This window comes from Urtica dioica, chromosome 11 (genome assembly GCF_054948205.1).
Source record: "Urtica dioica subsp. dioica isolate 48M chromosome 11, U.dioica_male_clone48M_v1_H2, whole genome shotgun sequence".
NCBI lineage: Eukaryota > Viridiplantae > Streptophyta > Magnoliopsida > Rosales > Urticaceae > Urtica > Urtica dioica.
Genome location: NC_142766.1, coordinates 4652831 through 4677737, shown reverse-complemented (window position 1 = coordinate 4677737; position 24907 = coordinate 4652831). Strand labels below are relative to the sequence as shown.

The 24907-nt window shown below is 39.5% G+C and overlaps 3 protein-coding genes and 1 non-coding gene across 6 annotated transcripts; 1 reads left to right on the top strand and 3 right to left on the bottom strand.

Moving 5' to 3' along the window:
• Positions 1-2108: 2108 nt before the first annotated feature.
• Positions 2109-2201, bottom strand: LOC149380786 (small nucleolar RNA SNORD96 family). The gene has a single exon (XR_016293990.1). It is a non-coding gene; the product is annotated as a small nucleolar RNA SNORD96 family (small nucleolar RNA).
• Positions 2202-12312: 10111 nt separating this feature from the next.
• On the top strand, positions 12313-13856 carry LOC149380785 (ubiquitin-conjugating enzyme E2 20-like). The gene is made up of 6 exons (XM_089601761.1): positions 12313-12526; positions 12765-12792; positions 12883-13110; positions 13190-13253; positions 13344-13403; positions 13491-13856. The coding sequence occupies exons 1-6, from the start codon at positions 12429-12431 to the stop codon at positions 13538-13540; spliced, it is 528 nt and encodes a 175-aa protein (XP_089457887.1). The 5' UTR covers positions 12313-12428; the 3' UTR covers positions 13541-13856.
• A 625-nt stretch (positions 13857-14481) lies between these two features.
• LOC149380784 (THUMP domain-containing protein) lies at positions 14482-17416 on the bottom strand. The gene is made up of 7 exons (XM_089602031.1): positions 17248-17416; positions 17057-17176; positions 15896-16336; positions 15491-15630; positions 15250-15370; positions 15002-15142; positions 14482-14890 (listed from the first exon to the last, which is right to left on the bottom strand). Exons 1-7 carry the CDS (start codon positions 17323-17325, stop codon positions 14807-14809), a joined length of 1125 nt encoding a protein of 374 aa, XP_089458157.1. The 5' UTR covers positions 17326-17416; the 3' UTR covers positions 14482-14806.
• Positions 17417-19711: 2295 nt separating this feature from the next.
• On the bottom strand, positions 19712-23806 carry TAF15 (TBP-associated factor 15). Of its 3 annotated transcripts, none has more exons than XM_089601548.1 (8): positions 23705-23806; positions 22825-22982; positions 22308-22684; positions 21724-21906; positions 21108-21191; positions 20868-20949; positions 20630-20753; positions 19712-20258 (listed from the first exon to the last, which is right to left on the bottom strand). In XM_089601548.1, the coding sequence occupies exons 2-8, from the start codon at positions 22942-22944 to the stop codon at positions 20023-20025; spliced, it is 1206 nt and encodes a 401-aa protein (XP_089457674.1). In that variant the 5' UTR covers positions 22945-22982; positions 23705-23806; the 3' UTR covers positions 19712-20022. The 3 variants fall into 3 exon arrangements, with proteins under 3 accessions (XP_089457674.1, XP_089457675.1, XP_089457676.1); XM_089601549.1 differs by having other exon boundaries at positions 22825-22983; positions 23708-23806; XM_089601550.1 differs by lacking the exon at positions 23705-23806 and adding an exon at positions 23401-23508.
• Positions 23807-24907: the final 1101 nt, after the last annotated feature.

The following is a 24907-nucleotide window of genomic DNA, read 5'->3' as shown; positions in this document are numbered from 1 at the left end:
TCAAACGGGCCGATTCACATAGGAGCTATCCTCGTCGATAAGCTCAGAAAGGCATCGGAGGTCACAATGCTGGCCCGGATGAAAGAGGAAGGTGTCGCTTTCATCTCCATCACCATCACGGCCGAACCAGCTTCTCTTGAAGATGAAGACTGTTTAATCTTGCGACCCGACTTTCATCAGATGGTCGCTCACCGGGTGTGTCTTGAGCTTGGAGATTTACCTCACTCAGTTGAAGAGGCGGTGAGGCTCTTTGAGGAGATGCTTCTGATAGACTGCGAAGCTCGGCGGTCGTATGTCTCTCAGGGACGTTGTTCCGGATAATCAGACTCACGGGGTCTGATCCAACGTATATGCCGGTCCGGGGGGGTCGATAGAGCCCGAACGTGATTCGTTGGCCGGCTCAAAGAGATTCTAAGTAGGGATATTGCTAGAGCTGGGTTTCAACCCGATATCTTCACGAACAAGACGCTGATCAATGGGCTCTGTAAGGACGACCGGACCGAGGAGGCCGTGAATGACATGGTATTATGAAACGACTCGTCTCTTCTAAACCTTTCTCTGTTTGGTAAGTCTTTCAACATTCTGGATTACTATGAAACCAATTTTTTGCCTTGAAAACAAGACTTACCATAATTTTCTATCGCAATTGCTCGCTTAAAGGCTGATAACGGTCTTTGTGGTTTTTCTTCGATTGATTTTTTAAACCTCTTTCTCATTCTTCTTTACTTTGTGATTGTGATGATACACGATATTTGTTAATAGAGTTTTTTTGTTCTTTATGTTACTTGCTCCTGGTTTAGACTTACTCTGAAAGTTCATATTCTTATTTCTCTTTTCCTGGATGGAAATCAATGCCAACCTCAGGAGTTTCTTCAATATCAAAGGCATGCCTGAAAGAAACGAAACATACTGAACTTTCCAGCCAAAGGACACCTTTTTGAAACAACTTGGAATTTGTTAAACAATCTTATCTTTTTTAATTTGTTTGATGACTTTAGTCAAGGAGCTTTAAGATCTCTTTCATTGCATTTTTTTTTTTTGTATTGTCAATACATCTAAGCAAACATTACAACTTCAACAACACTTCTAAGTTTAGTTTTACTTTGAAAATCCGATCCACCGAGGATTAGAATACATGCGCGACAAGGTTCAGCCAACGTCGTTTCCAAACCTTTTTAGTCTGATCCTTTCTATTTGAAATTTGGTAAGTCCTTTAACATTCTGGTTTATAACAAAACTTTTTTTTTTTGCCTTGAAATCAATACTTACTGACGTTTTCTATTGCAGTTGCTCGCTTGAAGACTGATGACAGTCTCTTTTCCCATTCGCCTTTATTTTGTTTGATTGTGATACACGGGTTTTTGTTAATGGAGTTGTTTTTCTTCATGTTACTTGTTCCAGGTTTAGACTTTCCGAAAGCTTATGTTGTTATTTCTCTTCATTTGTAGGGCCACAACAAGTAATAGTGAATTGACTTTTCCTTGCTGGAAATCGAGGCCAACCTCATGAGTTGGTTCAAAGCAAGAATTGGGTGAGCTCCATACCTTCTGCCAGTAAGTTATCCTATCTTCAGGAGCTTCATTTTTTTTTTTTTTTTACATATTTTAGATCTAAAATGGATTATGATCCCTGACATGGTGTAGAGTTCTGTCACTTTGGCACACATTTTCATGATTTGCAACTTGTTCTTTGCACGGCTTATGAAAAGAGCTCACTTCGGATCTTATCCATTCAACCCTGAGATTTTTAGTTTAATCCCCAATGCTCGAGACCAAAGCGCACATATTTTTTCAAAATATCGAGTTGTTCTGCGGAACTTTTATCCGGCCTTTGCTCATTGATTTCCGTAAGAATACCCAAGGCTTAACTAGGTCGATCAATCATGTAGATTGTCGTTTGACTATGAATCCCATTGCATTTTTTAGGACAAGTTTATATTTCCAATTAGAACTACAAGGGAGTAAGAGGTGTCTGAAAGAGAAAACTTAACAACCGATTGACACAAATATTTTTTTGAATCTATTGTGTCAGATACTGAATTCTGAAAATTCAGACCGGATAAACTAAGTTGATCAATGAACATCAAAACCCTATCCTTAAGAGTGTTTATACCTCAGAATTACAGAACATGTAAAAAAAACATAAAGAAAAATATTCAGTCCCAAATGATAGTGTTTTTAAACTGCTATCCTCAACGGTATTATACTCACCACGAGGGCGTGGCTCGGGTAAAGATTGTTGGACAGTGGCTCAGTCATGGATTTTGACATAGCAAGTCAATCAGGGCTCGATCGTGGGTCTTTGGCGGGTCAATCGGGGCTTAATCTGGTTCTCATCGGGGTTTTCCATGGCTCGCCAGATAATATTTATCAAGAAACATTCTTCTATGTAAACAATAGATTGTTCATCACATATTTCCGTATGGTCACACAACCAATACACACATTTTGCTTCCTTTGAAATTGGTATCAGGAAATTATATTTCAAAGCAACAGATTGGGTCTGCCTTAGCTAGATAGGGTCCATCACGGGTCAATCGGTGCTCGATTATGGATCTTTCGAGAAAAAAAAAACGGCAATGAATAACAATAAATATAAAATAAAGTTTTAAAAATACATGAGAAGGACAAGTTGCTGTTTTTTTACCATAACTAATTTGACTCGCGATGGGTGAGATTGCCACATGTAAATATTCAGAATTCCACATATCTAAAAATATTTTACCATCTAGAGATTCGACTAAGTTTTGTTAATCTCCTCATGAGTTTGTGCTCAAGTTTGGGATATAAGTCACTTACCTTTTGAGGAGGGACGCTCTTGATCTCACCGGTATTTTCTGCGGCAACGCAGTTGATGTTTATGACCACATGATCACCCTTGAGGTCAGAATCTAGTCATTTTATCATTATACCTTCGTGATCACACCGTTGTTGAAATAACTTTTGTGCTTGTGACCACCTCACTTCTAATGGATTATATTGTGTGTGATCAAAGTGTAGAATTAGAGAGTGACAGATAGAGACAAAAGCTTGAAATATGCTCTAATGACGTGTTAGGATGTTCTTGTATCACATTTTGCTTTGTTCCAGTCAATGCGACAGTTAGAGCAAGCTAATTATGTTTGATTACCATATCAGCAAATGTTGTATTGGCTTCAAATTCTTATCCAATGTCTGATTCACCACCTGAATTTCTAAACTAATTTCTGGATGCGAATTCTTATCCGTGTTGGGCACTGGAATATTTGTCTTCATTCAGATAGAAAGCTGGCTCCTATGCTTGCTCCCAGGTATGAACATAGTCCCGCATGTCGCCTAAACATTACAAAGTTATTCCCGTAACAATCTGATATGACTTGGCATATGATTTGAATAAGGCCTCACAGTACTTGAGTTCGCCATGTAATTTCTGCTCGACTTTCTTTCTGCAACAGATTTACGTGATCGGCATCGGCGAAGCTCAATTCTTCGAGTAACTCTACGATTTCTGTTCTAGGTTCATTGTCGATTAATCGGGGCTCGATCGTGGATCTTTTGCGGGTCAATCGGGTCTCCGTCGTGGGTCTTTCGTGGGCTAATCGGATCAAACATTACAGCTTCAACAAGGAAGACTTTTAAGTTTTGTTGCACTTTGGAAATCTTGTCACACATACATTGGATTGTATCAGGGCAAACCTTTTAAGTTTTTGTCATGCATTTTGTAAAAATTATTCCTTTACTATTTTTTTTTTCTTTTCATTTTCAAGAAAAAAGCCTTTAAATGATGTGCTGCTTTTCTCTAGGTTGGCTCCATTGAAGGAAGGGTGGGTGTGCATCACTTGGATGATGCGCAACAGAGTAAAAACTTTATATTAAAAAAGTATAGGAAATAAAGTGGGTCAAAACCTTGAAATATGTTCTAATGGCATGTTAGGATGTCTTGTATCACATTTTGCTTTGTCCCAGTCAATGCGACAATTACAGCAAGCTAATTATGTTTTATTACCATATCAGTAAAGTTGTATCTGTTCAAATTCTTATCAAATACCTGATTCACCACCTGAATTTCTAAACAGAATTTTGGACGTGAATTCTTATCCGTGTTGGGCGCTGAAAGATTTGTCTCCATTCTGATAGAAAGTTGGCTCTAATTCTTACTCCCATGTATAAACATAGTCCCACATGTCGCCTAAATGTTACCAAGTCATTCCTGTAACAATCTGAAATGGCTTGGCATAAAATTGAATAAGGCCTCACAGTTCTTGAGTTTGCCATGTAATTTCCGCTCGGCTTTCTTTCTGCAACAGATTTACAAGATCGACGAAGCTCAGTTCTTCGAGGAACTCTACGATTTCTGTTCGGGCTTGATCGTGGGTCTTTGCTAGTCAATCAGGTCTCAGTCGTGTGTCATTCGCGGGTCAGTCGAGTCAAACATTACAGCTTCAACAAGGAAGACTTTAATTTCGTTGCACTTTGTAAATCTCATCACGCATGGTTAGAATACCCTGGATCATTTCAGGGCAAACTTTTTTTTTTATGTCAAACATTAATTAGATGGCTCAAAGAGGTTTATCTATTGATAATGAAAGCAAGTTTCATAAACTATATTATTAAGTATCAATTAAAGACGAGACTATGATATTGAATTCCTGTCTCACTTATCCGTGAACTTTTACCAGAAGTTACATCATCTCCTTTGAACAAGGCCATTACCTGCCATTTATAATTTCTCCTTGGAGTACAAGGTATCTTAAATAGGACAGATATTCGTTGATATGGCTATCTCGGCGGTTACGGACCCTGGTTTTCCAAAAGATTTTTTTTTTATCTATTTAATACCCATCTTTTTTTGTTCTTTTCAGGCTGATCATCATAGCATTTACAACTTTCCGTCATCAATCTTTTTCAATTCAATTGGTCAGCTCTCTGGAACCACACATCTGATGGTGGCTCATTCGATTCATGTTTGTTGACACTTTTTGTTTAAGAATGGTACAATGCCCTGCATTTAGGTAATGAGATTACAGTGTTGTTTGTTGTTAATCACATGCCACAAGCTAAACAGTTAAAAATCAAAGGGTGCAAGCTTCAAAAGAGATGAAAGAACGGAACATATAAGGCAAACAAGCAAGCCTTGCAGCAATCAACAACTGAATGCTAGGTTTTAGTCCAGCATGAACCTTGCCAATAAACATCTCCAAAATCCTAGTCCAATCAGCAGAAGATTCAGAAGCCGGGTTTCGAGGTTATTTCCACACATTTTGAGTCTGACCCCAATGCTCGAGACCAAAGTTGTGTATATATATCGACTTTCTATGTCTCTCAAACTGATATCCCCCAGTGTCTTCATGGGTCAATCGGGTCACAATCACGTGCCTTTCCTGGGTCAATCTCGGTTGTGGGTCTTCCGTGGTCAATCGGGTCTCGAGGGGTAAATCGAATCACAATTGTGGGTCTTTCACGGGACAATCAGGTCAAATCGTGTGACTTTCGCAGGTCAGGGTCACAATCGTGAGTATTTTGCTGATTGTGGGTCTTTGAATCTATCACTGGTCATGGGTCATATATGGACTCTCTCTCTCTCTCTCTAACCGATATCCTCGAGTGTTCTTAATGTGTCATTTGGGTCATAATCACGAGCCTTTCCTGGGTCAATCTCGATTGTGGGTCTTACCTGGGTCAATCAGGTCTCGATCTTGGTCGTGGGTCTTTCGCAAGTCAATCGAATCACAATTGTGGGTCTTTTGCTGGACCATCGATCACAATCAAGGGGCTTTCGTGGGACAATCAAGACTTTCACGGGACAATCGAGTCATAATCATGTGACTTCTGCGGGTCAGGGTCAAAATCGTGTCTTTCGCTGGTCGTGGGTCTTTAATCGGGTCTGGCGGGTCAATCGAATCACAATTGTGGGTCTTTTGCTGGACCATCGATCATAATCAAGGGACTTTCGTGGGACAATCGAGACTTTCACGGGACAATCGAGTCACAATCATGTGACTTTTGCGGGTCAGGGTCAAAATCGTGTCTTTCGTTGGTCGTGGGTCTTTAATCGGGTCTGGCGGGTCAATCGAATCACAATTGTGGGTCTTTTGCTGGACCATCGATCACAATCAAGGGACTTTCGTGGGACAATCGAGACTTTCGTGGGTCAATCGAGACTTTCACGGGACAATCGAGTCACAATCATGTGACTTTTGCGGGTCAGGGTCAAAATCGTGTCTTTCGCTGGTCGTGGGTCTTTAATCGGGTCTGGCGGGTCACTCGAATCACAATTGTGGGTCTTTTGCTGGACCATCGATCACAATCAAGGGACTTTCGTGGGACAATCGAGACTTTCACGGGACAATCGAGTCACAATCATGTGACTTTTGCGGGTCAGGGTCAAAATCGTGTCTTTCGCTGGTCGTGGGTCATGAGAACGAAAAGCAAAAAAAACAAACAGATGAAGTAGGAAATTGGGGAAGAGATGGTCGAGTCGCATAGACCCTAGCGATACTGGATGGTGTAGGATGACGGACTTGAGTACGTATTTATAGCGAAGATCTGAAAAAAAAAAAAAAAAAAGATCTAAAAAGGAAAAAAAAACAGAAACGAAGAAAGACGAAGTAAGAAATTGGGGAAGAGTTCAATCGATTCGCATAAACCCTAGCAATACGGATGGTTAGGATGACGGACTCGAGTGCGTAATTTATAGCCGCGAGCATTGTGAGGAAAAGGGAAAAAAAAAAAGTATGAATCACGACGAACACAAAACACAGATCTTAAAAAACATGAGAACGAAGAGGAAAACGAACAGCAACGGAGTACGAAGAACAGAAAGTAAGGATCTAAAAACGCATGAAACGAAAAGGAAAAAAGAAACAATAACGAAGAACCGATCTAGAAAAGCATGATACGAAAAGGAAAAAGAAACAACAACGAAGAACAACGAAGGTTGAAAATGGGGAAGAGACGACGAAGGTTAAAAATGGGAAGAAGATCGATTTGCATAAACTCTACGGTAATGAATTAATTATTTTTAGATGCGAATATATAGCCCTGGGTGTTGTCGTTAGATGCGAATCGAACGGTGGATTTATCAGCTCACGATGCGATTTTCTAGCGACGAAAACCCCCAATTGGTTTTTTTAAGACTGAAAAACAACACCAATTGTTTGGGATTTCCTTCTTTCCCCTTTTTTTTTTTTTTGGAAAGATAGAATAAAAAAAAAACGTAAATTAAATAACCAACGAAGCTACGTAAGCCTATTACTGATAAACTAAAATAAAAATAAAATAAAAAGATGTAAATGTTTTATTAATAATAAAGAAACATGAATTAAAAATTATTAATAATAAAGAAACATGAATTAAAAAAACACAAACACGGGATTTTCCTTTTTGTCTCTCTAGTTGAATGAAAAGTTTCTCGTAATTTTGTTAGCAAGGCGATAATGAATATTGTTTATGTTGCACTTCATCTTTCATTAATCCGTAATGGCTTAGGTTCAAATTGGTTACAATTTGGCCCAAGCCTACAAAGTTAGTCCGTCAAAAGAATAAAGCTGGATACTAAACGTGATCAGTGCTTAGATTTCAACGCTGAAACCCCCTACAAATTAGAAGACGAAATAAAAATAATAGCAAAGAAAGGACTTAAAGATTTATAGAGGTTTAATCTCAACGTGAGATCTACGTCTACTTTGTCACTGTATATTTACTATAAATCCAATCGGAAAAAATGTAAACAAACTCGCTATCTCTTTCTCTCTGCACCGACTTTTTTCTTTTGTTGTTTCACACATGCAAAAGTGATGGCTACAACATATTTATGGAGAAACAACTAGGGCAACACACAAGCTTGAAATGCTCACAATACATTTGACTTAATTCCTAACCAAAACGACATGCACACTGTTGATGTCATTTCTGAGCCTCTAACAATCATGAAGAAAATTAAAAGATTATTTTGGTGTTTATTTTGATTTATTTATGTGGATCTCAGAAAAACGTAGTAAGGAAACGAGAGGACAGTTATAAACAACTATCTTAAGAACAAGCAAACATTTTTATTAATTATTCGGTCTAGAATACATTGGTCGAGCTTGACTGATTATGAAGACAATTGACGAGCTCAGAAGTACAATTTTAGAGAGAGATGGAGATAGATAATATGCGGTAAAGTAAAAGTAACATCCAAAATTCTCTCTGAAGAGAAGAATTTATATTGCGACGAGATGCGAAATCCTCAGAGACACGTGTTGGAGACCTCGTCCTTCACCGCCTCTTCTTCTACCACGTTGCTTTTGCGTTTGAACGGGCTTGATAGAAATCATCAGCTCTCCGAATTTTAAGGTGAGATCGTTTCTCCTGTATTGACTTCGACTTCATCACGACCTTGGTGGTCGCACTGTGAGCTCGTAAATGGACTTAGGCCGGGCCCAACTGATTTATTAAATTCGTACGACAATGATTAATAACAATCAATTAATAATTGTCATATATTTATTACTTAAATCATTTGATCGAAAATGGGCTTTGATGGACATTGGGCTTTGGTGGCCCAATATCAAATTATTTTATGGGGATGAACTCTACCCCCCCAACATCAGCCCCTAGTCTATTTAATATTCGGAGAATATTATAAAGACTTCAGCGTCGAAAAAGAGTTGAATTCGCCCGAAATTTGGACGCGAATCAAATATTTCAAAAATATTATATTTTAAATGCGGTCCACGTGTCGTGTTGCTACAGTGCCACGATTCCAAAGTCGTACCGTTTTGACGCGTTAGTGAAAATATTTCGCAAGATCGAAGAGATAAGATTTGATTTGATGGTTAATTATGAAAATTTTCAGGAAGTGGGTTCTAACCGCCCCTTATAAAAGATTGCAAAAGGTCATTTCAAATTTTATTTCTCTTATATTTATTGAGTGAAGAAACTCTTCTGGTAACTTCTCTCATTTTCTATTTTTCACTGTCTTTGCTTCGTTGTTTTCTCTTTAGCGAGCTCGTAGGTTTCTTGATAATTTTCTTCGAGTTTGCTTAGCGTTCTTAGCAGTTCGTTTTTCAGTTTTCTTGACTTCGTCTAGGACTCAACCCAGAAAACATGTCAAACCTAGAAGAAAACTGAGGGTCATCTTCCAAAGCTCATGTCGAGAACGAAGATCTCTTACTACTGTCTTTAGTTATGTCTGTTGATTTAAAATCATATCATAGGAAATACCAGATTCATTACGACATTCATCTTTGCACGCCACCTACGGGGCAACAGCCGACGCGAACAAAAAAGAGAAAGAAAAAGGAGAAGGAAACTTTTTAGGCTCTAGTTGAGAAGAAAAAAAAAAAGAAAAAAAAAAGGAGAAGAAGAAGAAGGCGGCTCAAGTTGAGCCGATCGAGGAAGAAAAAGAGGACGAAAAAGAAGAAGGCGACAAGATCATCCAAAAACAAAAGATGAAGTTTGTGGACTTCGCCAAGGGAGGCACCACCTCGCTCGTTCAAGGCGAAAGCCAGCTCGATTCCATCTCGGCCTCGACGAAGACTCACAAGGCGAATCGGATTGCCTTCTACTTCAATCAAGACCACAAGCTTATGGACGACCTCTACTCATCTGCGGGTTTACTTCGTCAGCTCGCCGATCCGGACATGTCTCTGTCTAAGGTACCGAGCATGCTCGAGCCCGCTTGGTACCAACGTATGGCGGGGTACATCACCGTGGTCAGTTTGATTTTCATTATCCTTATGTTTTTTACGAAGTAATTGCATACTTAGAAAAATATTTACTTTATGTTTTGGTCTAGATGTCGACTGAGCTCAACCAGAGGCGTGACCATGTACGAGGGTCACGTCCAGGATTCCGTAGGAAAGCGTGAAAAGCTCGCCAAGGTGCATGCCGAAATCGAATACCTTCAGACCGCGCTAGCGTCAATGAACGAGAAGTTCGCATCTCTCCAGAGGGACCTGTCGAGAAAAGATACGATGATCAAGGAGCTTTCCAAGGATGTGACCGAGCTCTCCCTTAAAAACCAGGCGCTCCAGTTTCATCTTGAGGATCGACTCGACAAGATCAACAACTGAACCAAAGTGTATTCCTAGATGGAGAAACCGAAGAAAGTTGTGGACGAGGCTAATGTCGACATGTATATGGCCTTGGTTGCGAAGGAGACCGAGCAGACGGCTAGGTTTCACAAGTCTATGTTTTAACTTATCGGGCGAACCCGAGCTAAGTTTTCAATAAAAGCGGCCGAAGCCTTAAATCTTTGAGATAATTCGTTTTTATGGCTTTTCATACTCTTGTTTACTAACACGTAATAATGCACGTAAACAGAGTTATTCTTTTGGTGTGTAGTTGACTTAGGTCTCCACAATTACCCGGAATAGTTCGTTGAAAAACTTGTTGACTTCCAAAAATTCTTCGCTTTAACATGCTTTTCGAGACTCTTGGCACGTCCTGAAGCGTCGAGAGAACTAGAATCCGAAGTTGAAACTTCATTAGTTATTTGATTCGAAAATGTTGAAGAGTTTAAGGTTCATTGTCGGGATTCGTTGTGAGTCGATGCATGGTTCGAGAATTTAATTACTTATTTCCCGGTCTTTCGGAAATTAAACTTATTTAAGACCCGTATGTGTTCGTACAGTAGAAATCGTACGAAATATAAGTTCAACGAGTTATTTTCAACGAGTCTTAAATAAATAAATAATCCGAATCATACAACCAAAAATTCCAAAATAATACACTGAAACTAAATTCTCGAACGTCTTTTAATTAAATAATTAACAATTATTTAATATCAATCCAAATCATTAAAGTGTAACTCGAAGTCTAACGCTACAAAGCGATAACACGACTCACAAGTGAGATCGAGCTTCACTCTTTTTCTGAATTCTCTAATTCCCGGCTTTGATGCGTTCGGCTCCGTCGGCTCTCGCTCGTCCCGATCCGATCTGTGAATAAACTGTAAAATTCAAAACATAATACCAAACTCGGACTCTACCATAAAATTCAATTTCTCGGTCTCTCATTGAGACCCGCGTGATTCCCGAGACTCCAAAAAACCGAACCAATTCTCAAACAATCCAACAATTCCGAATTCGAAACCGAAATCGAACAAGCAATGTTACACAAATCAAGCAATTTCCAAATCGAACTCGGAAATGAAACATCAAATCTCAAATCACATAACCATATCACAACCAGATTCTTAAATTCAAACCAAAACACAAGCTAACCAAACTCAAGTAAATTCTCAAATCTCTATTATCATATTTACCAAATTCAAACCTTAACGACACGTAATGAAATTCTCAGATTCGGTAACGTAATCATGGTTTGACCGAGTTCCGAACGAACGAGTGACTCGACTCATAGTCCGGCCGGGACCAACCCGACCAAACACATCAAATCGGCCAAAATGTCAAGATCAAGACCAGCAATCAAATCATTCCACAAAACAATTTCATATCCAACCTTGACAATTTAACAGGCTCGGCCAAAACAGAATTTCACACAGCCAAACAGCCCACAAAAAAGTCTCGGCCAATCTCAATGTGAAACAATTTCCCAACATGTTGAAGATACTCCCAAATCATCGTAGAAAAAAAATGAACCTCACTTTTTCGGCTCAATCCTCGGCAACAATAATTCCAAACTACAACAACAACAAACACACCATTTTCATAATTCCCAAAGAACCCTTAAACTTACCGGGTGGAGGCCATGACCGAGTCATCGCTCGGTCATGCTCGGATGAAAATATTTACCGGGTGGAGGCCATGATCGGGTGAAAATCCTCACCGGGTGGAGGCCATGACCAAGTCATCGCTCGGTCATGGCCGGGTAAAAATCCTCACTGGGTGGAGGCCATGGCCGGGTGAAATTCCTCATCGGATGGAGGCCATGACCGAGCGATGACTCGGTCATGGCCGGGTGAAGATCTTCGTCGGGTGGATGCCACGAAAGTCATGGCTAGGTGGAGATTCTCACGGCGGTTTTCACGGTGACTTTCATTGCGATTTATTATTACTTTGTTTTTAAGGGGATCATTTTCTGATGCCGGAAAATGACGCTTTATCAGTGGATAAAAATAATTATGATAAAAATCTATTTTTAGATAATTTGTAATTAATTGATCTAAACTTGATATATTTTTTTAATTATTATTAGAGAAAAGAAACGGAATGAAAGCGCCACTGGCGTACGTTAGCGCTAACCCATAACTAGCCGTTGAAGTATAAAGGAAAAATGGGCATTGCATTGCAACGTTCGGAAGAGAAAAAAAAAAGGATATTGCCCGAAACCCTCCTTAATCCGACGCCGTTTCACTCCACCCCACACACCCTTTTAAATAACGGCTCCAGAAGAAACTCAAATCAATTCATTTACTCTCTCTCTCTCTCTCTAATTCTTTGAAGGAAGAAGAAGATAAACCCTAGCTTATCTCTCCCTTCTTCTTCTTCTTTCTCAACAGCAATGGCTGCCGTGAACACCACTCCAGTTGGACCCAACACCGCTGCCACCAAACCTATTCCTCCTCCCAAGACCGTCGACTCTCAGTCTGTTCTCAAAAGGTATTTGTCTCTTCCATCTTCATCTGTGTGTTCTCGTTTCAATTTAATTACGTCTGATCTGTGATTTCTTGCACGCACGCAATCTGTTCGTTTAAATACATGCTTGAGAAAGAAAGGAAAAAACACAGTTTTCGTAGAATGATCAGATCATCTCTTTTAACGTATATATTCTGAGGGGGGTTTCGTTGGAACTGATAGGTGATTAATTTCGTTTTTGTTTCTCTTGTATTACGAACAGGTTGCAATCAGAACTGATGGCCTTGATGGTAAGATTTTCAATTCAAACTTTGAGTCTGGTTTTGCAAGATTGTATATGTATATGTTCAAGAATCTGATATGTTTGGGCGAAACTCCAGATGGGTGGGGATTCAGGGATATCGGGATTCCCAGAGGAAGACAACATAATGTGTTGGAAAGGCACGATAACGGGAAGCAAAGATACGGTGTATGAAGGGACGGAGTACAGACTGTCTCTCTCCTTCTCCAACGACTATCCCTTTAAGCCTCCGAAGGTCAAGTTCGAGACCCCCTGTTTCCACCCTAACGTCGACATCTTCGGAAACATTTGCTTGGACATCCTTCAGGTTCTTCTTTCTCCTTTTTCACTACCCCACCAATATAATGTTCTCAAATAAGTACTAACCTTGACACTGCCTTGTCTAGGATAAATGGTCATCTGCCTATGACGTCAGATCTATCCTTTTGTCAATCCAGAGTCTTCTTGGAGGTCGTTATTAATATTACTCACTTTCTCTTTGTGATGCTTTTTTTTTCCTGGGAATCTGATGGGTGTGCATTCATCGGTTTCAATTTGCAGAGCCAAACATTTCTTCTCCTTTTAACAATCAAGCGGCTAAACTTTGGTGCAACCAAGAGGGTAATTATCTGATGAGTGAATCATTTGAATTTTTTTTTTTTTTTTTCCAATGACTGACACTAAGTTCATGATTTTGGGATGGTGCAGAGTTTCGGAAGATGGTTGAAAAGTTGTACAAGGCTCCTAGTGCTCCATAGAAGGGGTTGAATTCAATTATACTCGAATGAGAATAATAGCTTTCTCTCTGGCAGTGTTGAGTTAGATTTTAGTTTTCAAACCTTTTGTTTTTGGTCTTCGATATATATCATATGGTTTTCTGTTTGTAAAGAGGACGCAATTCATGTAATTCTTAGAACAGATGCAATTCATGTAATTCTTGGAACAGAGGCAATTCATGTAATTCTTCTATATATATCATATGGTTTTCTGTTGGTAAAGAGGACGTAATTCATGTAATTCTTGGAACAGAGGCAAGCAATCGATTCTTCTACAATATGAAGCTCTTTCTCTCTCTTTTATGCTGTCCCTTTTTTCTCTAATGTTTGATCATATCTGCATTGGAGCATATCTTAGGAATGTCGATAGGAATGTCGATTCTGCTCTTACCAAGAAGAGGACGATAAAAAGAAAACTTGTATTTTTGTTGAGCAGTCAATTTGATGTTCCTCAAGAGAACCTTAATCAGAAACCAAACTAACCCTCTTAAGAAAACTTGTATAATCAGTGAAACCCATATTCCAAGTTTAACCAGTTAAGAAGTCTTGTTTTCTCAAGAGAACCTTAATCAGAAACCAAACCCTCTTAAGAAAACTTGTATAACCAGTGAAACCCATATTCCAAGTTTAACCAGTTAAGAAGTCTTATTTTTTTTCATAACATCCCATAACTTGACTAAATTCAAATAAAATCTCATCGGCGGAATAAATAAATAAATAAATAATGATTCTAAGCTCAGTTGAATTGCGCTTTGAATCATAGTTGTCTCTGATTTCATCAGTAAATTGGAATGGTGACAATATTATATCATTGTACACCACTCCAATATTATTTCTAACATTTCTAATTTCTTTCTCTTGATTTGGTCAACGGCATATATATGAGTCATAGAACTATAAAGGATGAGCGTAGAAGGTTAAAATTGAGTAGAGGCAAAACTGTGTATTCAGCTGATAGATATATAAAGACAGACATACCATCTGAGCTTTAGAACATATATCCTGAATCATCTGAGAGAAAATAAATACCATCTTGGAAATTTAAGCTATCATTTAGTTAGAAACTTTATATTGTAAAATTACTAGCATAGAAGACAGAAGAAAAGGGGTTCTTGCAAAATTTTACGATAACGGGTTACATTACTGGCCAAGGGTCCAATTCCGTCTCTTAGACCCCTCTGATTAAAACACTTGCACTTGAAAATTTCAAGAGTCTTTGAAGAAGCATCATCACCAAATCGAGCTCACTCATGGCTGTGGCAAAGTGAGCTGCCTCAAGTTGTACTTGGACAACTCCTTATACTTCTCAATCACCCCAATCAAGCATACGGTCTGACAAGGAATGGGAAATTTTACTGGTTAGATTTTCTTTTTCTTTTTTGCAAAGCGGAGACTAAAAAAACAGGAAACGGTTATTTCAAGATTCAAAAGGGCAAAACTTACCTTGACGATTTCAACAACGATGGCCCGAGTGGGATTAGTAAGATCAACTGTGTGCGGTGCAGGGATAGATTTGGCAACTGCGTTTATAATCTTCATCCTGTCAATCCCAGTATTTGCACGCGCTCCATATAGCACGCAGAACTGTGTGAAGATTACAACATTCAATCAGACTACTCACGATTTTTCACTGCAAACGAACTACCCTGGATTTCTATCGCGATTGGGAGATAGGTATAAAGAAGACCAACCTTTTGTGGATCCTGAGTCTCAGCGGGAAAATACTTTGTCACCAGAGGCACGATGGTTTTCGAAATCTCCTCTTCCGAGGCATAGCAAGACAATTCAACGGGTAAAATTCTCATGATGAACCTAAATCCGAAACAATCCAACCAGTATAAGTTAGCCAAAACAGCATTTCTATTAAGTGCATTTCTTTTTATATAAGGCAGTGTAAGCAAATAAAAAAAAATAAAAAAAGACGTAATAAACCTGGACATGTGTTTCTTTGTAGCTGCTGCAGATGTCATAATACGCTGCACAATATCTTTGGGGCTCGCATCTCCTTCCTTCTTCCGCATTTGTATAAACACCACACCGTGACACCCCGTATCCAGGTGGAAAAACCGCTTCTGTAAAATAAATTTACCATGACACCAAGATTAAAATAAATACATAAATAAACCAAGATTGGGGAAACGGTATAAAAAACAAAACAAAAAAAAAAAAATTAAAGGACACAAGGGGAAAATAGGAGCTGGGATTTTGAATAATGAACTCCAATGTGACAAAAGAAATGTCAGCTCAGTTTTTTAACAGAAAAGTAACTCTGCAACGAGATTGAACAATGGAACATATATTGCAACACAAGAAGAAACATGGTCATTGAAAGCTCACCGTATTCTTATTTCCAAGTTGTTTGATCTCCTCTTCAATTAGCCTATCAACAGACTTCTCTTCCGGCTTCTTCGGGATCACCACTTTTGGCACGTCTCCTTCCACGCACTGTTTTTTCGCCGGTGGTTCCTCGGCCTCGTTTTCGACCCCTTTAGTTTCAGTAACTTCTGGTTCTGCCTCGGTTTTATTTTCATTGCTAGCATCATTGTCTTTGTCAGGGTTCGGTATCTCACTTTTTTCGTTACCAGCATCATCGTCTTTATTAGGAGGATCAGATTTATTCTCATCCTTTGCACTCTCGCTGTCCTCATTTCTGTCACTATCATCATCACTATCAGACGAATCGGAATACGAGAACGTGATCTTCTTGTTCTGTGGTTTACTGAGAATCTTTCCAGGCTTTCCATCGGCATCCTTCCCAAGGACTAACTCCTCGAGAAACTGCAAGATAACAAGTAGTTGCGAGAAAAGAAAAAAAAATGTTTTAAAACTATGCATCATCTTTACATTACACAAATGATTTTCACAACAATTTCTGAAATGAGAATGAATGACTATCGATGCAGTCGATCGCCAATCACCAAAAACTGACACCTAACATCGACTCACAGCTTTCATGTTATTGGTTTTTAGCCTCTTGGGATTCGAGAGGAAATGATCGATATGTTGGAGAATACCTAAAAGAACACATACTTGAACTGGACACAAAAGAACCATAGAAAAAAATGAGAGAGAGAGAGAGAGAGAATCGTAATCCAGAAGTGAACATCCTCGGAGTTATTGGGGCAAAGTTCTTTACTTTTTAAAATTTAACCGCAGACATGTAGAAAATTATCCATCAATCCAACACAATCATCCAGACTTTCTCTCGTTAATCTATCAAGGTCTGTTATGAAATGTAACTAACTAGCCCAAACCAAAGTAAAATCTCTTAGACCTAATCAGGGTACTTTCATTCCCATTATCCTCAACACATGTACTTGTGCTCTTGTCCTAACAATGAAAATGAAACACACTCAAATTCTAACGCCAAAAAAATTTTCGTGCAACAAGAAATTAAAAATAAACCTAATCAAGAGAAACTAAAGGTCCAATTGCTGATATAAAAATATTAAAAAAGAACTATATATTGAGAAAAAAGAGAAGGGAAAGAAGATGTACAGAATCAATAACATCAATGGCCTCCTGACAGGCCTGGCGTTCTCTGCCACCATCGCAGGTAAGGAAGAAACCCTCCACTCCAGGCCTTAACGGGTACGAACCTTTCTTCTTCGCCGCTTTCTGTTATCGTCACTTGTCAGTCTCAATAAATCTCTTTTGAGAGAGAGAGAGGAAAAGAGAGATAGACTCACATTCTGAGGGAGATAGCGCGGCCTGCCCTTCTTCGACCTGCCAGTGGAACCTGAGTTCGGTTTGTTCTCAGACGCCATAAGAGAGAGAGAGAGAGAGAGAGCTTTGGTGTTTCTTTCAGTTTCGCTTCGCCGTTCGCCCAATAAGTCCAGCCATACTAGACTTGATGAAACTTCGCATATAATATTGTAGACAATTTGTCTAATAGTCCTCTATTCGTCTATTTTTTGTCTATATAGTCCTATTTTTTATTGCTAGTTAAAATAACAAAAATTAGGTAAATAGCCAATTAAAGCGTTTAGAATTGCTATATAATCAATGTTTCGTAAATTTTAGGCAAATATCCATAAAGATGACACGGTCTAATAATTGGAAGTGGTTGTTTATCTAAGATTTACGTCTGTAAATATATGAAAGTGACTATTTCTTTAAGATTTACGAAACGTTGACTATTTAGCAATGTCAAACTATAAATGTGGTTATTTACCTAATGGACCCTTAAAATAATGAATGGTTGGTATAGGAAATTTTGGAAAGTGTGTTTCGAAGGTTTGAAAAATTGATTTTCTAAAGGGTAGTAGGTTTTAATATGGAAAAATATGTGCATTTTGACATAAATGTCTTTCACACACTACAAACTCTTAAAGATGTAGCATGTGGTCTTCAGCTTTGTCATGCGGTCCTCTGTTGTGGCTTACGGTCTCGTCACGGCCATGCAGTCTTCTGATGTGTCCTGCGGTCTTCTGTTTTGCCGAGTTGAAATTTGAAAACCTTACATTTGAAAATTATGTATCAATGACATTTTTGTCAAATTACACATACTTTCCAAGCTAAAACTATCTACCTTTCAAAAATCCAATTTTCCCACCTTCGACACACACTTTTTCAAATTTTCCTTTGTATATCCCAAATTAGTCTCTAAATAGGACCGGAGTATTTTAAACTGTTACAACAAATTAATACTTGATCGATAATGACTTAGAAATGGACCAGATCATTTAAACGACTTTGAAATGGCGGCGAACGTAGTTTTAATTCATGGTGGAGTCTTTTCTTATATTCTTCGACTATATATTGGCTCGTTCTTCAGACAAAGCTAGACTTTTATTTTACTTTATTTTTTGCTATTGTATAATCTTTTTTCATCTCTAATTATGGAACCATTTTGCAGAGATTCATTTTAAATTTCTAATAAATATATATTCATAGAATTTTAAGGCTCTCAAAATGTTGGTTGATAAAACCTCTATAACGGCGACTTCAAAAACAATAGTAAACCCTAAGTTTCCTAAGCCGCCGTCATCCCCTCGAAGACCTATACGCTACCTCTGCAGTGAGTTCTTACATGGAGGGGCATTTAGATTTTTCTTCTTTGCTTGTTAAATCTTCCATATTTATCGCTCTCGACCCTTAAAAATTCCTGATCACCTCTCGGTTCTCCAGATCCCGTCCTATGCCAAACTTTGAAGACATCTCCGCCTCTTCGAGGTTGTCCTGCTACATTGTTCTTCATCATTTGGGTCGGCTCATCGGGCCATCGCAACCACCTCTATACTGCTCTTCACGGGTTGCCGCTTTGAGATTGATCTCAGCGGAAGATCCGCTTTTTTGACATCCTCGTCAATCTTAAACCCAAGCTCAAACAAAGGGGACTCTCTTCTCAGACGAGCAAGGAAGTCAGGATAGCTACGACCCAACTATGTGGCTTGTCGCCCTGGTCACGTGGTTTGGGAGAGTGACTCTATTATGTGATCAAGAAGGCGCTACATTGGGGGATGGTGCATAAGGGAAGATCTGGTTGGCTACCGGGGGGTCCTCGATGATGGTGTTCCCATCGGGACTTGTGTATGGAAGGTGCTTGTGCATGTCCTATGACTCATCTGGTGTCGAGAGTGGTTCATGGGTGTTTATTTGATTTTTTGTGTTCTTCATATTTATGATTTTTGTGTACCGTTTAATTTTTCGTTGTGTGTTGGTTGGGTTGGTGTGATTCGGATTGGAATCGGATTAATCGTCGTTCGATATCCTAGTTTAGGTTTCTTGATATGTTTTTGTCATAGAAGCAGAAGAATTATAATCTTTTTCATGACACCATTAAGTCGTGACTGATTGAATCTTTCCATCAATCATTATAGATATTCTTTGATCTTCTATTTGTCAAAAGCATGCATAAAATGAGCCATAACATGTACATATTTTAATCTGACTTTGATATTTGACGTGCCTAGCACTAATATGCTATTCTCTTATACCTAGGAGTAATTTACCTAGTACTAATATGCTATTCTCTTATTTCTATGAGCAATTTACCCTAATTCTATTTGAAGACTCGGTGCTATCTTTCAAAAACATATTGGTGTTCCTTCACAATAAACTTTTTGCAAGTTATCAATATTTTTGTGTCTTTCATTAGTAGTATTATACTATCCAAATCTGAGATCACATCTCCGTACTTGAGACTTCATATCGGCCCTTCAATCCAATTGGAATTATCAACAGATCACATAAGATGAAACATACAGCATTCAAGTTATTTTTTGGTTTTATAACAGAGCCATTTTCACGTCACCGTTCAACTAGCGTTCTCTCTCGGTTTGGACAAAACTAGACCATTTCCAAAATCCAACAAATACACTCCTCCGAGGAAGCAGTCTGTGTTTTTTTCTCCTCACTGCATAGGCAACGAAAGGTCAATACTAATAAGATGAATCCCGAGTCTTTCAACAAAAATACATGTGATCAAAATGCCCAGCAGTGATCAGGATCGAGATTTCATATCAGTAGCGGTGTTGCCTAGACCGGTGGTCTCTATCGCGGCCGCCATAGTCTCTGTCTCGGCCGTGATGATCGTGATCGCGGTCTCCTCGATCTCGACCTCTGTCGCGCTCTCTGCTTCGGCTCCGACGCCTCTCTCTATCATCGTGTTCACGTTCCCTGTTTCTACCGGCACTGCCATCGTCCCGTTCTCTCCCCCTGTCTTTGCTTCTCTCTCTTCTGTCCTTCTCCACAACGCCTGCACACTCGGTCCCCATTTTAAGTCAATTGACATTGCATAAGTTCATAATCCTAAAACCCCAGAAATTTATGAAATACATAGATATTATTATCATTAAAACAAACTTGCTGTTTCAGACTCCGATTCCGGCTACTCTGCCGACTAAAAATGTTTAACTAATTGGTAGTAACCAATAATCCCACAAACCCTAATGCCAGAATGACCTAATTTCAGGTAAGAAACGGCTTGGATGGTCTATATGATATAAGCAATCACGTGTTTATTTAGCACAAAAAGTGAAAACTAAATAATCGATGATGTTTAACATGGAGTTGGGTCGCTTGTAGCACAATAAAATAAAACCTATAATAAATAAAATCCAAAAGTACCTAGCTCCTCGACATCCCATCCAGCACGTCCAGCACCTGGAAGTGTCCTCGCTTCGGCTTGCTGTGTTTTGGCACGGAACTTTTTCTTCAGGTTTCCGAACTCATCATACAGCTCGCCATCATCCTTGAAGCAACAAGGATCCAATTAATCAGGTGATAAAAGTGGGAACAACAAAAGATAAGGAAGAAATAGCATCATAGTTGAAATTTCGCTGGGTGCTTGAATAGAGCCTCTTACTTCTTCAGTCTCACGGCGTCGGCGTTTGGTTTCTTCTAACTCTTCTTCATCAAGTTCCTTGTAACCTCCACCACGCCCACCTCTGGAAAACAATTTGAAACCAAAGAGTAGATAAGGAATTCTCCCTACCAAGATCAGTCGTGTATTGAAACATTCTTACAACAAATCTCTATTTTGGTTTGCACGTGTTTATCGTTAAAGCTCAAAAAATTAAGCAAACTAACCATGAAGTGATGATACCTTACACCACCCTCATTGTGACCGGGTTTATTTGTGTTGCATATATTGCACTTTGTACGCTTTGCCCAATTGATGTTGGCACACCTGATGTCAATATGAAAAAATATGAAAAATGTGCACCCCAAGCACAGAAACGACAAGAATATTGTTTTGGATGAAAAATAATAACATTGTCACTCGTAGTAAATGTAAAAATTGTTCTTCAATATCATTAATTTCTAACTTTTCAATGAATCTCCATGCATTTGTTGTCCTATAACTGGCATTAAGCATTGTATTTTTTTTCAGAAGAGATAATAAACATTGTATAGTTATATTTGATTATTGGAAATGCAAGGTTGAAAAGCTGCCATAACTTTTAATTCAGTGCAATTAGAGGATGTAATCAGATGATTTAGGGGCTATTCTATGGTCGGGAAACTAGGTTCAACAAACCACGGACATACGAAAAAGTTTTATCATCTCATTGCGTGACAGTGTGTGTTCTTTGCTCTTCTCTTTCTGCATTTGTCTACAATGCTTTATTTAATTAAATGTGGAATATCTATTTTATAATCAGAAAAAATAGAAACCTTTGAATTTAAAAAAGTCTAAAGAAAGTAGCATGAAGACTTACATAGGACAAGCCCAGTCATTGGGACCGAAGAGTCCTCCAGTGGGAGCACCAGGACCTCTGCCAGAGTCCTGGCCACGACCCCTTCCTCGACCACCACCTCCACCGCCCCCCGACGCTCCCGCTGGTCGTGCTGTTCCACACCGGTTGCAAACTCCTCGGAATGCAAAATTCACGTTTGAACAACTGCCACCACAATAAAGCACACCCATGTCCATAACAAACAAATCTATTATACATATGCAGCTCAGGCATGGGTTTGGAGTACTTTAGGCTCAAGGAACAACAGTCTATACGAAGACAAGAGCTTCTGGCATAAAAAGAAAAACTAGGACACAACCCTCTGGCTTTTGCTTCATGCTCGGGGATTCAAAGATTTTACGCCCAGACAAGCTGCCTGTGAACAACTTTATTGTGGCATTTTTAGTTTTTGGTGTATAAAACTGCCAAAATCAACTTGCAATTCTGCTAATTGCAGTGAACTGATTTATAAGCCCAAAATCGAAGCTTATTCATTTTTATTTATATATATATATAAAGGAAATATAGGAGCCAGAAGAGCTGCTCACCGATCTCACATCACAGACCTTGTATTTGGACACATCCAGTCACCATCTTGCTGCCATGCTTTTGCAGGCGGTGCTTCAGCTCCACCACCAGCAACAGCTCCTCCGTTCACATCCTCGGGATTTTCTTCAACCCCATCAGAAGCAACAGCAGCAGCAGCAGCGACAACGGGAGCACTTGAATCTGCTACCGGGTTATACGCGTAATCATCTTTGCTTTTCGATTCCGCTATGTGTACTCCAATGATATTCCCATAGAATTCCTTGTTGTTGAACCACTCAACAGCAGCGAATGCGGCATGCGGATCTTCATACGTCACAGTCGCATCTCCTTTGGGCTCATTTGTCACTTTATCTCTGTAGAACCATATTTTTGGTTTGCCCGTTCTCTTGTCCCTCTGTATGTTTACACATCATAACCAAAAGCAGAGGACAAACTTTAGACAAGGATTGAAAAATGATAGGCCAAGAAGCATTCGAACTAAACATGGATTAATCAAAAATACTATCCCCAACAATACCTGATCAAAGTCCGTACCTTTATTACCCCGATAGTACCAAAATATTCAGCCAACATATCTTCATCCGCGCCCTCTGGTAAATTGCAAACATACACAGAACCATTTGAAGCCCCACCTTTTCCTGAATAATTTGCCATTGAACTCCAGATTCATGAAATTGAAGCAAAATCAAGTCCTGCAGACAGCACAGCTGTACTGTGATTTTCTTGCATGGAAAAACACATCAAACAGAAAAAATAACAAAGAAAAACCAAGTTCGTATCATAAATCCAAAAATCACAAAGTAAACCTTCTCACGGTATTTGATACAACTAGAAACTGTATCCAGACACAAAAAGTAATTATTACACCAAATAATATGTCATTGAAACACCAAACCCAGTTTAAACTTTATATAGACAAAGAAGCTAACACACATTGCCAAGTCTCTCATTTCGCGCTTTCACAATATTTACAGTTCAAAGGCAAAGTACAGGTGCTTTCGACGAAAAATGACAGTCAGAAAAAAATAATAAAAGTTCTCACGTCTTGTTTCTTTGTTTCGATACTAAACAATACCTAAAGCTTCAATTTAGCTAAATTCAAATGCCTACCTTAAAAATAACCAAACTGAACTAAAATAATCGTTTTGGCTTGGTGATAGATTAGATCTGTGCATCATTTCAGCTACGAGGGACGAGTAAACCCGAAAGACCTTTGATGACTGAAATTGAGAAATACTTACAGCACATACACTATATAGATTCAGACGCAAAACATGGAAAATATCATAAATCCAGTTACTGAAGAATAAAGCCACTCTAATTGTCAAATTACTACAACGCAAATCAGCTCAAATTTGTATTTTCAGATTCGTAACAAAATAAATTTAACGAGAGAGATAGTGAGAGAGTTTACCAAAAAAAAACCAGCTAAATGGAATTGCTCTGAATTCCCTTTAGTCCCAAGTGAGAGAGTTAACCCTAATATCCGTCCAACATTTCTTTGTTCGTTATGTCCTTCTTTGACAAACGCAAAAACAAATTAAAATAAAATGAAACGAAAGTGTATTGGGCCGAAACTAAGCCACTACACACACATATTGGGCCTCTAAAGTCTTGACTATCACGTTTTAGTTGGGGGATTTGCTCTTGAAGTCACAACAGCAGCACATTATTTCATTTGTATCACAAATAAGTCTAAATTGCATTCGTGTCTTTTTTTGCATATTTGTCACCTATACAATGTCTTAATTACTCTTCTATTTTATATCCAACAAGAATCCATATCCACACTCAAATTTTAATCTCTCATCAAATTCTCTCTCAAACCCTAATCTCTCTAGCTCAAGCTTCGACCACCGCGCCGATTGCCGCTCCAACGAGGCCACCGCCACCGTAACCCTCGCCGGAGCTCTCGCCGAAATCACAGAACCAGCCTTCCCGCGGCCTCGAAGCCGCGGTGCTCCGATCTCTCCCAGTGTTCTTATTCGCCGGCGGAGATTCGGACCGGGCTCGACGGAGAACCAGTCCACGGAGTGTATGGTTTCGACCATGATGAAGCCGACGAACTCACCATTGCCGCCTTCGTCGGAGTTCGGGATCGCGGAGATTCTCCGGATCCGGTGGTGGTGCTCGCCGGAGCAGGCGAGGGATCGGACGCCGCCGGCGCCGAGGACGGATAGGAAGCCAAGGTAGTGGGAGTTCGTTCCGACGGGGAAGAAGAGGACGAAGGAGTCGAAGTCGGCGTCGGGGAAGCGGAGGCAGCAGAGGCGGTTTCCGGCGGGGATTCTGGCGGGGTCGAGGTCGGAGGGGGGCAGAAGCGATGGGGACAAGAAGACGGTGGATTTGGTGGCTGGAACGGGGCTGAAAACGACCGGAGCTGAGAAATCATCGGTGTATTCGGACCGATCTCTCTTCTTTCCGATCATCGGAACCCTAACACAACAATACTCCATTGGAAAACAATCCCTAAGCATGGGGCGAAAAAAATATCAATGAATGAGTTTTCAAGGTTTGACAATGAGATGATCAACAGATAAATAAATTGGCTACGCGACGAAGACCTTCGTCGAGAACGGAATGGCTGACAGAAGACTCTGTATAGTCTCCAAAGAGGTAT

Excerpts from the sequence above, each read along its gene's own strand:
- TAF15 (XM_089601548.1), bottom strand. The coding sequence starts at position 22,944 with ATGGCAAATTATTCAGGAAAAGGTGGGGCTTCAAATGGTTCTGTGTAT. Across the intron at positions 21,907-22,307 it reads TGGATGTGTCCAAATACAAG|TTGTTCAAACGTGAATTTTG; the intron begins GTCTGTGATGTG and ends TTGTGGTGGCAG. Across the intron at positions 20,950-21,107 it reads CACAATGAGGGTGGTGTAAG|AGGTGGGCGTGGTGGAGGTT; the intron begins GTATCATCACTT and ends ATTGTTTTCCAG.
- LOC149380785 (XM_089601761.1), top strand. The coding sequence starts at position 12,429 with ATGGCTGCCGTGAACACCACTCCAGTTGGACCCAACACCGCTGCCACC. Across the intron at positions 12,793-12,882 it reads CAGAACTGATGGCCTTGATG|ATGGGTGGGGATTCAGGGAT; the intron begins GTAAGATTTTCA and ends GCGAAACTCCAG. Across the intron at positions 13,111-13,189 it reads TTTGCTTGGACATCCTTCAG|GATAAATGGTCATCTGCCTA; the intron begins GTTCTTCTTTCT and ends TGCCTTGTCTAG.
- LOC149380784 (XM_089602031.1), bottom strand. The coding sequence starts at position 17,325 with ATGGCGTCTGAGAACAAACCGAACTCAGGTTCCACTGGCAGGTCGAAG. Across the intron at positions 15,631-15,895 it reads AACTTGGAAATAAGAATACG|AAGCGGTTTTTCCACCTGGA; the intron begins GTGAGCTTTCAA and ends TTTATTTTACAG. Across the intron at positions 14,891-15,001 it reads TCGTTGTTGAAATCGTCAAG|ACCGTATGCTTGATTGGGGT; the intron begins GTAAGTTTTGCC and ends ATTCCTTGTCAG.